This window comes from Harpia harpyja, chromosome 1, assembly GCF_026419915.1.
Source record: "Harpia harpyja isolate bHarHar1 chromosome 1, bHarHar1 primary haplotype, whole genome shotgun sequence".
Classification (NCBI taxonomy): Eukaryota; Metazoa; Chordata; class Aves; order Accipitriformes; family Accipitridae; genus Harpia; species Harpia harpyja.
Window position 1 is genome coordinate 44,898,036 of NC_068940.1, and position 14,056 is coordinate 44,912,091.

At 41.3% G+C, this 14,056-nt stretch overlaps 1 protein-coding gene across 1 annotated transcript; it reads right to left on the reverse strand.

Annotated features, from left to right (window-relative positions):
• Positions 1-588: 588 nt before the first annotated feature.
• EIF2S2 (eukaryotic translation initiation factor 2 subunit beta) lies at positions 589-13,507 on the reverse strand. The gene is made up of 9 exons (XM_052790193.1): positions 13,369-13,507; positions 8,410-8,590; positions 7,380-7,483; positions 6,102-6,237; positions 5,681-5,781; positions 5,093-5,241; positions 4,132-4,188; positions 2,981-3,066; positions 589-2,236 (listed from the first exon to the last, which is right to left on the reverse strand). The coding sequence occupies exons 1-9, from the start codon at positions 13,381-13,383 to the stop codon at positions 2,061-2,063; spliced, it is 1,005 nt and encodes a 334-aa protein (XP_052646153.1). The 5' UTR covers positions 13,384-13,507; the 3' UTR covers positions 589-2,060.
• Positions 13,508-14,056: the final 549 nt, after the last annotated feature.

The following is a 14,056-nucleotide window of genomic DNA, read 5'->3' on the forward strand; positions in this document are numbered from 1 at the left end:
ACTTGTAGACTATACTCCTTTCTCAATGTACACTGGGAAAAGGTGTTTGTTTAAAAAAAAAAACAAACACAACAAACCAACTATCTGCTCTTAGAAACAGAAGACACTTCATGCATCAGTGAGATTATTCCAATTAGAGTCTATAGCTCAAGATGTGTCACTCAAATATTAGTCATCAAAACCAATGCCTTCAGGATTTCATGCACAGACTCAAAACACACCTATAAAGCTCTCCTGTGAGCCAGGAGAGCTCACAGATGATGGGTTTGAACGATTTTTTTTTTTTTAATTTGATCTTTCTGATCCAAATATACTGAAGTCAAATTTTGTATATAATGCACTAAAATACAGCAGCAGCTCAAGGCCATACTGTTGGTTTGTTTTGGGTTTTTTTTTTGATGTTAAAGGTATTTGACCCAGGAAAAAGCATTTAAAAATAGAAAGTATCATTGTTCTTCAGCTATTTCAGTGTGTCCCAAAAGCAAGTCACTGAAACAAAGTCAGCTAGCACTTCTCCAAAAAGTTTTACTTCCAACAGGACAATGCCTATTTGCTAGAGAAAAAAAAAAAAAAACAAGAATACAACAATAATGTTACAAGAGGCACTGATCCTGGCTTTATTCACTTAAAGATACATCCAACATTTGTTATAGCTCACTTGAAATTCAAAACACTTTTAAGAAACCAACCATAAAACCTTGGGTTTTGCCTTACAGTGCTGTCAAGATTTCAAATAGCAAGTAAGTGACTTCCCAGCACTGTCTGTATTAACATACATACAAAGATTAAAACTTGGTAGAAACCCTTCAGTTTCTGGTATTTGATGAATTGCATTCAGAATGACCACCATTTTCTCTGGGGAGGAGGCTACTCTGCTTACCTGCAGGGATGGATGCCCAGGGTCTTGAGCTACTACACCTTATTCTGACCCTATGCCATTTTGGCGATTAAATGAAAACTGTCCCCCCCTTACAGAGTCCCTCAAGAGGGACTTCGCTCCCCATTTGCATCTTTGTACTTGGCAGCTGTAACAAAATTCTACAGCACTAGAAAAACTAGTTAGGACAGCACTATGCATGTCCCATAGAGATTACTGATACTGACTGCTAGCAGAAAGAAGTGCATGTTATGATTGAGAAGCATAACGTGTTAATTTGGAACTCAAACTACTTGGCAGTATCTTCTGTAAACTCAAGATTTATATAAGACAGTGTGTTGCAGCCATCATATAATGATGTTACCTATATCCTTTTTTTTGCTGCATTTAGTTAGATTCTTTTTAAAGTGGTGAAGAGTGCAGGACTTAAGAAATATAAACATTTCTCTATTAGAAATTGCAAAATTTAGTATTATGACTCTATGAAACCTTACAGTACAATTTATCAATTCTATGTTAAGATTCAGCATCAATATGGTGTCTGAACTATCTCAAAGCTACATTCTGCCTAATTAAGCAGTATCAACATGTCCTGATGTCACTTTCTGTGCAAAATGCATTCCCATATTAATGTGGCTATAAAAGCATGAGCAGTTCTCATGTTGGTGTATCATCCCTGCGACTTTTTGTGACTGGTTTCTCTGTTTAATGATAGCCTAACTAAAAATAAGCTTGTTATGTAAAAAGCAAAATAACCTTTATCTTAAAACTTTATTCTGGGTCTTGGACATAGTTCAGTGACATGATCTGCAGAACAACACACCAACCATTCCCAAGAGCTGTTTAAAAAGAGGAAACTGAAGGAAAAATCCAAATCGAAGACACTCACTGTTATTATATCTTTAATTTATCTCGTGTTTTACAGAAGTCTGAATGGATTAAAAAGCACCTCCTTTCCCATCACGCTCCTTACAGTTGGTAAAATATATTCAATGAGCAAATGTATGTGAACAGCTTGAGGATCTGCATCTTGCAAGGATTTCACAGACCAATCAATCAAAAGCCAAATTTCTTGTCGTTTTTACAATCTTGTTTTAATACAATGGTAAATCCATTCCGATTGTAAACCTGTCCAGTCATAGCTCCCCAGAACACTTTGCAAAATCCAGTGTTGATTAGCAAACTAGTTAGCTTTGGCACGGAGCTGTGCTCTCTTGCCTGTGACAGCCTGGAAACCAGTTTTGATGCTGGCGACGGAGCAGCGAGAGTGGCAGGTCTCACACTGCAAGAAATATAATCTGGTGTCCTTCTGTAGGATTGTGTCTGGTGACCGACACGTATGACAGGTGACATACTCCTCTGCAGAAAAGGAATTAAGTTACAGTTAAAAGATAATGCACTATCAGCAGACAAGGCACCACTTCTTCAGCCTTTAGTTTAACAGTTGTCTTGAAAGGCTGTTCAAATGGATCTACTAATTTCGAAGAGGCTTACTACGAAAACCACAGAGATTGAGGCAACCTAAAAATTACCCCTAGTTCCCAGGTTAATAAAGACTAGGTTTCATATGGTACATTATGCACAGACACTGGTGTTTTAAAAATAGTAACAAGCACTTAAGACTTCCCACTGGCATTTTGTAACTTCCTCTGCTGAAACAGCATTCCCAGATGTCAGCAACTCTTGTACAGAGACAGCACTAAAGCAGTATTTTTGTTACATATTACCTGTGAGTCCTTTGACCAGCAGCACGCACGCTGTATTTGTTAATTAACACATACAACAGACTTTAAAATTAACAATTACTGTTATTTTCCACAGTCCTCATCAAAGCCAAGAAATGAAAAGTCAGATGAAAACAAGCAATTCTCAAATGCTCTTACTGTTTTCCTTGGTATGTTTTAGTGCCAGGACAGAGTACGACCTATATGCTTATTACACCATGGCAGAACTTGCATTATTCCATTATAAAGTTGCAGCAAAGTTGTAGCTTCTTAGCACAGAACGTCCACAGCATGCACAGACATGTGGGCCATACATGGGCCATGGATCATCAAAAGGGGTCTGAGAGAAATCTGTAGTGGAAAAGGGAGTTATACTTACTGATATATCTTCTCAAGACATTTTCTATCTGTTTTTGCTGGAATCTTCCTTTGATTACAAGTTGGTTGTTACCATCTATTGAGCCACTAATTTAAAAGAAAAATTAATTCAGTATTTGATTTGCAGAACATGTCAAGTGTTAAAACAAGTCAGGAACATGAAGCAAGATAATGATGCATTCTTCAAGATAAGAGTAAGCCAGAATTACTTTGGGGGGAAAAAATGCAAAATTCTGAAGACACTTGAAAACCTACAGGAAGTTTTGCCCAAGCATAACTCACTGCAGTAAAAGCAAACTTAGCAGAGATCAGCCTCATAGTTAAGCTACCCAATCAGAAGAACTTTACGGAATTGAGAATTAACACCTGCTTATCTCACAGAAGTGACCAAGACAACTCCCTAGTAAGGTGCAATATGACTAATAAGATCCTCTTCTAGCCATTCTGATGTAGTAAGTTGAATGTTTTTTTCACATTATGGTTTCTAAGTTTTTGTTTAAGTCATCTAGAGCTGAGGAGACACCGAAGCCCAATCATATGGGCATTTGTCACACACACCTTGCAACTAGATTCCTTGATTCTCTGTATCTAGATATAACAACATTGTACTCTACAACAGAGAAATGAATAGACAACCAGAAAGTACACTACCACAGCATGATAAGATGATAAGATGTCTTTGATAAGAGACATATAAAATCAACACTGTTTTTATGCTGACAGGTGGATTTAACTGCAGCATTAGACAGAATAACCAGCTACAGGCCCACAAGACTTGCAATTAGGCAGTCGGGCATTCTCTCTTCCCTAGCTATCATCTGCCTTAAGCTGATAAGAGCCACAGAGCCATCCTCACCAATTGTGACAAACAGCTCTGCTGTCAGAGCATTTTTAAGAAAGGCCCCAAATAGGGAATCCAAACCCTTATCCAAACTGTTCCCTGGGACTTATAGTTTGCCTCTGTACCTCTTCCCTAAGATGGTGTCTCTTCAATCACTCAGCACAGCATCTAAGTGCAGGGAAGAAAAGCCTGATGTTCAAGCACATATATACAGACCTAAACCCAAGAATTTTATTTTTGGTCAGACAATGTCAACTATGTTGCCATTGCTTCCTACATGCATAAGCACATACATAGCCCAGTAGCCTTACCTTGTACCCAGTTCTGCCAACAAAAATGCCAGAAGATGTTTTGGCTGACGATGTAATCTAAAAATAGAGTAAGGATATGTTTAACCTCCCCATTCAGAGAAATTTGATATTTATACAGGACTGTCAGGCTAAAACAATCTTAGATTACAAAGTTTGAAAGGGGGCAATGCAAGAGGGTCTGCACCAAAGAGCATAGGCAGACAATGACTGAGGATACAAGAAAGCTTAACAGTCCACGAAAAAAACCCCACCCCCCCAACCAAATTCACAATTACAGTAACTATTGAAAATAAGTTTTCTATTTGAGATTTTCCCTTCTTATTCTCCCATCCCCCTGCCATTCCCTGAAAAAAATGTGTTACTAGCTACCATTAAAAATTCACTTTAGTATTCACTACCCAGATCCTCAGTATGATTTCATCGGGACTGTTTTCTGGCACACTTATGAAAAAAATCAGATATGCATTCCCAGAAGTGCCCACAAAGAATAGAACTGCCTTCACAAGAAATAATTAAGACAGAAAGCACTGGAAAAAAAATTACTGAACTCCATACCATTTACCAAGAGAATAGTAGGTGTAGCCAGCTCAAATTAGAAAGTGCTTTCCCCACCACCAGCCCCCACCCAAGACTTGCAAATAAGTATCACTGGTGACCCAACTACAGACTTTATAGAAGCCAGTGAACTCACAAAAAAGGTTTAGTTTCAGTCCATGAGGCCCATGCAGCAAGCCTACGATTTTCATAATTTAAGTATAAAATAAGAAATTACCTCAAATCATCTTCATAAATACCTTCTTACAGAGAGAGGTAGAGGAAATGAACAGTATGATTGAAATAGCTTTCAGTTTACTTCTGGTTTGCCACAGTCTTTTGCCAGAAAACACACATTCAACACAGCCAACAGCACAGAAAAGTACATTGATCTGCTATTACTGGGAAATCTTAAGAGGAAACTTACAATTTGCAGATATCTGTAAAGTTGACAAAAGATGTTTTCTTGGTCCCTACTCGTACAACCTGCGGAGGCTTCATGACAAATTTTCGTTTTTCTCCAGCTACCATATCTGGATTTTTTTCTCGCATGATGTTAAATACTCTATTGAGCAACTGCAAAAACAGGGATTCACATCAATATGAATATCTTGCATTTCTCAAATAAAGTACCTCATTTCTAAAAAAACTTGAAACAGCATTCACAATGAATATTAGACCATCTTTGCCCATTAGGATTTCCCCATATGCTTTTGAACACACACTTAAAAAAAAGTTCTGATAAATGCAAAATAAAAAAGCTGTTTCCCCAAGGGTTTACTTCATAATCTACAATACCTCAGTCTATTTGCAGAGGTATTTTAACTATCACTAATATTGCCCTATATGAAAGTTAACTGTGATAAAAGATGTGCTTTCTGTTATTTTTCTGTTCACGAGCTTCTGACTACAAGTCCTTTAATTTTAAGTTAGAAATAGGACATATGAGCATAAGGCCCTATTCTGCTGATGTACCTCAACATGGAAAAAATTTTTTAAGTCTTTTGAACATTACCTCATCATATGTGTAGTCCCTTTCCGAGCCTGCCCACGCAGGTCCTGACTGAAGGCTAAAAGAAATTCCATCATCTTTTTTGCTATCTTCATCTTCAAAAGCTGTAAAGAAAGTTATTTGGGATTCATTAAGAACAGAAATATTCTTTAACTTCACGCTTACACCATTTCTAAAAAGGTGCATCAAAGAAGATTCCACTAAAATGTGAACACAAGTCTTCTGTTTGCCTGCCTACAAGGGACAGCAGCACTTGCAGCAAATTTATAGTGCTTTTAGAGAACATTTTTCTGATAAACAATGTAGTGGTAAAGGTAACAAAAGGAATTTTGAAACAAAAAAGGCACTTGAACAGAACTTATTCACCTACAACATGGGCTACATTTCACTTTCAACATCTCATTGAGCTAGGTTATGCTTTTACCTTCATCCTTCTCCATTATCTCATCTTCATCTGGAAACTTCACATTCTTCTTTTTCTTCTTTTTATTGCCCAGCATGATATCAAGGTCATCTTCAGGTTCTACTGCCTCTGGCACATCTCCCTCAATTTTCAAGTCCTGCAAAGAAATAAGACCATAGTTTACAATATTAAACACAAATCCCCATTGTACAGCATTAGAAATAATACTAGTAGCACACTATACTAGATGAATACTAGTAATATCCACCATAATCTTGAAACATAACAGATAAGAATGGAACTAAAGTATGTTGAAGAGAGCGCTGCACTACTATCATGAAGTAGGGCTAGATTTTTATATGTCAAGCTCAGATACAATGATGTACATGCATCTAACAGTGAGTGCAGTCTTGTATGAAAACTTAGTTTATACTATTTCCTTTGGAATAGTTAATTTCCTACTAGGTAATCAATGCAGGCAAAAATCTCCTGGTCTAATTTCTGGCTGGTCAAGACCAAGGTCACACTACACTTACTTAAAGGCATCAGCCATTTTAGGGCATAAGGGAACAAACCTTATTGTCTGGCATGTAGGGTGGTAAGGCAAAGTTGTGCTACCTGCAGCCAGCCCAATTTGTTATCACAATTCTGCACATGTAGAGCAAGCATTTTGCCTGTCTGTGGCAGATCAGAGGGACATTTTCTTCCCCAAAAGGCAGAATCTAAAGAAGAGGTTTACACATAACGTAACATTTCTCTGTCCTCTCGCTCTTTGGGCTTGCCAGTTACACTGACACGTGATACAAAAACACGACTCGGAATAAAACTTGAGAAGAGTAAAAACATCTCGTACACCTTCTGGAACACAGAACAGTAGCCAATCATTTCTAAAGAAAACACCAGAGTAAAAACAGATTTCTTAGCAGATATATACCCTTTATTTGAAGGGCTGGCCTTTCGAGGACTATTCTGTGCATGGCTTCTGACATCCATTTACTTCTCTCACCCCAAAAGACAATTAACCTTGATGCTAGCCAACCCTTACTACAGATTGCAGAATTACTTGCTCATTGTGCAGATCGGTTAGGTTTTTTTCACTTCGGGGCAAAAAGCCCTGCAGAGAAACATGTTCAGCAGAACCTACTATATATGAAAGATACAGTGAAACTTAAATTTCATTATTAACTGCACTAAGACACAATGACAGACTCAAAACAACTCCTGCACTGCCAATCCCCAGAAAGGGAAAGCAAGAAAGTTTTCAGCCATAGACAAGATGGCCTAATTATGTAAACAAACCTTTACACCTTCTTCTGCTTCATCTATATCAAATATCTTTTTTGTTTTTTTCTTCTTTTTCTTTTGATTGAAGAAGTTTAAATCATCCAGGTCATCTGTTGCATCTAAAAAACAAAGGATTGCCAAAATAAGTATAACAACTGTAGAAACAGTTTAGACATTAAGGTTTCTGACTTACATCCAAATCTTCAAAACGTTACAGCAAGACATAAGCAATGATCTGTAGCCCCTACAGACATCCCTCAGGTTTTAAAGAGGTCATTCCCCTCTACCCCCAAATACCTCAGTACTATTCTACAGTTTCTGCATCTTCTAACTGCATTTACTTATTTAAGTGCTTAACTCTTCCTGCTGTACAAGATAAACTAGCCACTTCTGTCATTATAGTAGAGATGCTTGAAAAAAAATTAAAAGAAAACTGTAGGAGGAATGTATCATTTCTTTGGTCTACTGCAGGAGCCAATTTTATTAACAAACTGGATTTAAGTTAACAGCATTCCCCGAATCAGGTCATCCTGAAATGACACTGGCCTCAATTTAAAAAGCAAGGTTATATACACAATCACAAGCTTATTTCCTGAAAGATTCCAAAGAACACTCTAGTTATCACATTCACAGTTGTCAAAAAACTATAAACCCTTTTAACCATATTTCTATTGTCACACTATTGCTTAATTGTTCAAATGAAAACCAGCCATAATTGTGTAATTATTGCATCAACCACATGTGAAAGACATAGAACTTCATGCTAACTGTTTTAGGGATTCTCTTTTCATTGTCTCACACAAAAGACTCTGAGTCTGGAAAGTGGAATTTACATAAGCCACTGGTAACTTGCTGGATGTCTGTGAACATGATTTCAAGCAGGAGAGAAATATGCCCTCCAAAGAAGCAGCAGAGTATTACTCACAAACCTCTAAACAAACCTGGGCCCCAGCATTACACACTGTGATGCCAAATTCTTGGGGCTTGTAGTCTCAAAATACAGAATGACTACCTTTGAGAGTTTATCTACATGGATTCACTTTACCTTTCTTCCTGCTATCTTCTTCATCTGCTTCAACATCTTTGTCTTCTGTTGGCTCTGGTTCAACTTCTTTTGTTTCTGACTGCTGAGTCTCTTCTGCTTGTGTATCCCCTCCTTCCTCATCCAGCATAAAAGGCTTCTTCTTTTTCTTCTTCTTCTTGCTCATAGTGGGATCAAAAATCATCTGTAAGAGTCAAGAGGTCCTTAGCAGCACAATAATCACCTACCATTTAATATTTATAACACCTTTAAGTTTCTCTCGACATTCCTTCAGTTAAGCAAGCTGTTCCTTGGCTTCAGTCTCAACTAGGGATTTTTTCTAGATCTGTAACAATGTAATACAAGCTAACTGACTCAAACCAGCAATCACATAGGCTTCTTCAGAAACACCACAGATCTTGTCCCAAGGCATAACTGATGTGACCAATTACAAGAGAAGAAACAGAGATTAGAACACTGCTTGACAGTTTAGAGCTTCTGCTACTTTTCCTATGAGAGTCCAAGTTTCCTGCCATCTATGTATTAGTTCAGCTGAAAATATATCAAAGCTATGAATCTTTGACAGACTAGCTACCAGCTACTTCTCCATTTCATTATCATAACAGACTCAAATTTTAAGTAAGACTATGCGAAGCAATCACTGACTTACTTAGCATCAGAAAAAAGTTTAAGCACACCTATACCACAGAGCCTGATTACATGTCAGTTACACTTTGTACTTCCATTTGTGAGACACATTAATTTCCAGATTTATTAAAAAGCAAGATTTACAAACAGTCTCTTGACAAGAATGCTCTGGACTACGGAGAAACCTAGAAGGGGCCAGTGATACAGCAAGACCTGTATCAGCTCTCAACACTAGGAAGTAGCAACGGTCTCATCCTTTCCCACCCCGCACAGTGGGAAACTGAACCTCAGAGACCAAGTGATTAAAAGCTGTTAATGAGTTCTTTAGCCAGCAAATAAGCTTAATTCACCTAGTCTGACTGTGAAGAAGGTACTAACCCCAAGTCTCACTTTTAACCTATTCGTCATCTGCAGACCTGAGATATTTAACACACGAGCTCTTCAGTTTTCCAACACAGGAATGCTTCTTACATTTTTCACTTAAGATTCAAGTTTGACATCACAGCTATTGGTCAGTTTTGTTACATATTTTCACATCACAGTATATATTTAATACATCAAACAATTTTAGACACTTAATGAGACTCCTTCTGCAGTTTTTCTTATGTAGCAATTGAAGAATGTCCTCACAGATAGTTAGAATTCTGCATCATGAATACCCCCACTCATGAAAATACCACCACCACTTCATCAAAGGAGCAGTTCTCCAACTTCTGGTTTTGATATACCCTGCAAGTTTGGCAGTTTCCCTCCCCACACGAAGCAGTCTTTTCTTCGCACTTCTCATTCTCCTACACATGATATTCTTGTGATATTCTTCCAATTTTCTGGAACTTACATGTTTCATAAAGGCTCTATTGAAAGGCAGTAAACTGCACATATGGGTGTTTCAAGCACAGCATCACAAGTGTCCACATATATGGGACACTGAAGCTTGAGGCTTTCAAACTGCTGAAGCCTGTGTTTGGTTGACACACACACTGCGCTAGAACAATTTTCAAAAAAGTTCTGTCAGAGGGCTTCCCTCCAATGCTTAGACACATGTATGAATCATGCTCTTGTAACGCACAGTAATCAAAGAATACGCACAACCGGTTACACTGTCTGCTGGCTTCCTCTTGTAAGCTCCACAGTCTGCTGAAACAGAAGGAAAGCTGCCTGCATCAGCAAGAGTCCACAGCTTTGGGAACAAGAACATGAACACCATTTTCAAGATCAGGATTAATTTCAATGAAGAAGCTTTGCAATACCCTTCAGAGTTATATAAAACTCCATATCTTCTCACATGATTAAGCAAACATAAGATTATGCTTAGATCGGGTGTAATAATTTCTAAGAAGGAACCAGCCTACCCACCCCAAATCACTCTTCTCATTGCAAAGAAAAAGACATCCTTCATCCTGAACCACAACAAAGTATGTCTTGTGTCTACAAGAGACAGAACGTGCCCTCAGTAGTACCACGCTAAACTGAAGTTAACACACAAGGACAACTTCTGGATGCAGGAGATTGTTTTTTCAGCTTTAAAATTATGTAGCTGGCCTTGAACAGAGCACTGCTCTGAAGGTCCGCTCCATCCAGTTAGGTCAAGCCAGGCTACTGCAAACCTAAGACCTAGTCATAACATGCTAACTGCTCTCGGGTAACTAATTCAAGAGTTCCACAACCTGAGAAGGAGGTCTATGCCTGAAATACTTTGTTCATCGAGGGCTTCAACAAAAACTAAGCAGAAGTCGTAGGTCACCCATGCTTTAACAAATCATGATATAAACTAACTGGCCTGATAACCAGGCTATTCTGTGTTTTGCCTTTCTGAGCTAGACATTTCAGAAATTTCTTCATTCCTTTTCTCTATTCAGTATGTTTGATTAGTCAAGGCATTGACACCATTTAAGCACCGAAAAACTCTACGAAGTTGCAGGCCCTCTACTGAAGGGACTGTAGCCCTCAGCCCAAATACACCAACCCCTTTGCTTTTCCTGTGTAGAAATGGTTATAAATTTCTACCCTGTTTCTGCTCTCAGAGCCAAATTCCCATATGGAGTTTTCTCTTCCATAGACCACACAGTTCTTTCTCACATCCAGCTCCATATATCTACTCCTTATCTCAAATGCCTACACAGTCAAAATCCCAACTTACAGAAAATGAGCAAGTAAAAGAACACAGGCAAAAAAAAAAAAAAAAAAAGAATCAAGAATCAAAGCTTCATAGTTCAAATGCAACTCTTAAGACAGTAGCCAACATTACTCTAAACTGCTGTGACAGTGGCAAATGCTGGGGATTCTAACAGAGATCACAAATAAATCCTACTTCATTAGTCTGAATAAACACAGGCATGTCTACAAAGCACATAGTCACTCTGCAGTGATAAAAGTTAGTTCAGGTATCCTTACACTACACTGAGCTGATGTCTACAACGGACTACAAAATTAAGACCAATCTGCACCTAAACCCTCTGGCTGCTCAAAACAGAGCATTCTCTAATACCATTACCTGGATCTTCATAAAACTACAGGTCCAGAAGAACTTTTAGATACCTAGTAGGATTATATATGTAGTAGGATTTTTAACAAAGCAAACAGATGTTAATGGACTGCTTCCCCTTGCAAATAGGGCCTTGAGTTGCCTCTGCTGTGCCACACTTCTGGGCTGCACTCAGACAGTAGATGTTTCCACCAGGGAGTTTCATTTTCTGTACAGCTCTGAAAATTTTAAGCTACAGTCCAATGCAACAAAACAAAGTTTTGTAACATCTATACCAGTTTAAGGTGCGAATCTGTCTTTGTGCATCTTCACCCTCCTCAACTTTATAGGATCATTGGCTTTAAAAAGCGTCACCAACTTAACATCAATAACAAACTATCTAGCTCCTAACAACCAGGTATACAGAAGTTCTGGAAGGCATGTGCGCTCACTCACTCTCACACATACACTAGGCAGAAGATCTAACAGTGACAGTTCAACTGTGATATTTGCTACCATTTTCATTCTCTGTCAGTCTGCTACGTAAAGCAATCCAGAGATGTAACTTTACTATACTAGATATTCCTGATATCATCTCACTGTCAGAACAAATGCATTATGCAAGAAAAATATTTTTACTGACACTTAAGCTAAATGCAAACCAGGAAACTCCAGATAAACTGCTCTATGGTCCTATGACCTGAGACTGAAAGCACCTGATGCAAGGATTCCTGGGTGCTAATTTCTGGAACCAGAATACAACCGAGACATTAGAACTGCACTTCCAGGGACATAATTAGGCATAAAAATGCAGTACATTCATTCTAGATGTTAAAGTAGCTGAATAAGTCAGTCTCAGCTACCATTAAAATAGTTAGTAATTACACTAGTTTTCCTTTATTACGTAGGACAAATTATGACTTGCCTATCTCCAAGGCTAGAGTGATCACTTTGCTGAGAATGAAACAAGCCACACGGGTATTTTAAACAACACCAGAAATGAGATACAAGACCAAAAGCAGCCATCTCATGGATTCAGCCAGTGCAGCTTCTCACAGGCTATACAGTCATCTATCAGGGTGCTTATAACCTCATACATGTAAAGCTTTCCTTTTCCCTGTGAGAGCAACTGCAATGAGGTTAGTAACACATGGCGTCTACAACACCCGAAAAATTCTGAGAGGCAGATGTATCTACTTCCCTGGAAGTGTGCCTAAGCAAACACCATCAGATCCGAAAAACCCAAAGTTATCATTTGTTGAGATGTAGCTATTTAGCTCTCCGGGTTAAAAGACAGCGCCCTAAAGCTCCAGAAAGCGAGAGCGCTAAGTAAGCCGACTAAACGCTACGTATCGCTAGAAGCACACAAAACACGATGGAGAAAGGGTGGTGGGGGCAATCTGCCTTCCTCCCCGGCCCTCCCTCTACCAGAGGCGGGCGCCGGCAGAACGCGGGGAGCTCTGGGCGAGTTTCAGGCCTTCCCACGACACGCGGAGCCAGACCACAGCCGCGGGCCAGGCGGGACCCCGCAGCGCGCACAGACCGGGAAGGCTCCCGGGGAAGGCGCCAGCCCCCGACTCGGCCCGGCCCAGTCCGGCCCGGCCTCCGCCACCGCACCGAGAGGCGGCCGCGGCCCCCCTTGCTCAGGGACGGCGGCCAGTGGGGCAACGGTCGGTGCCGCCCGGCGGGGCCGCGGGACCCATGCACTGCCGCCCGCCCAAGCACCGAGGCGCCGGCTCTGCCCCGGGGCGGAGGCCGCGCTCGCTGCCCGGCGCAGGCCTCGGGCCCGGTCTCCCACATGGCGGCGGCCCCGGCCGCGGCGCAGGCCTCGAGCCCGGCTCCCCGCGAGGGCGGCGGCCGGCGGGTCTCACCTCGTCGCCCGACATGGCTGCGGCTGGGCACGGAGCAGGAGGCGGGCGGAGCGGCGGGCGCTGAGGGACGCGGTCAGCCGTTACCCGCGACGGCCGCGCTCGCCTCTTGCATCAGCGCTCCCCTCCCCCGCAGCGCCGTGCCACCCTCCCCCGCGCATGCGCGCCCCGCCGCGGCGCCTCGCGGGAGTTGTCGTTTCCGGAGCTGCGCCTGCGCCGTTGGGCGGGGGGCGGGAGTTGTGAGGCTGCGGCCGGGCGGCGCCGCCGCCGGCGGGGAAGCGAGGCCCTCAGCCGGATTGGCGTGTGACGGGCGCAGCTGTCTCCACCTCGGAGTCCCCGAGCTAACCCAGGCGGCTCCAATTCGCACCGCTGCCCGGGCTCGTTCCCCTGTGGAAGGGCCTGTGGAGGAGTCGGGCAGCGGCCGCCGCGACCGCTGCTGCTGGGGCGGGGTGGGGAACGGCGGCAGGACCCCCACGAACTCGGGGCTGTGTGCGCTGAAGGTGTCCTTGGTGTTCACAGGGCACCTCTTGCCGGGGTTTATTGGGCCCAGGAAGAGTAGCATTTCTTTCCCAAGTTTATTGCACACAAGCGTGAAGGAATAGGAGGAATACATACCAGAAAATGACAGGGCTGAGGCACAGGGGAGGGAGAGAATTTGGTGGTTGCTCTGATCAAAGTAGGGGAGAAATGC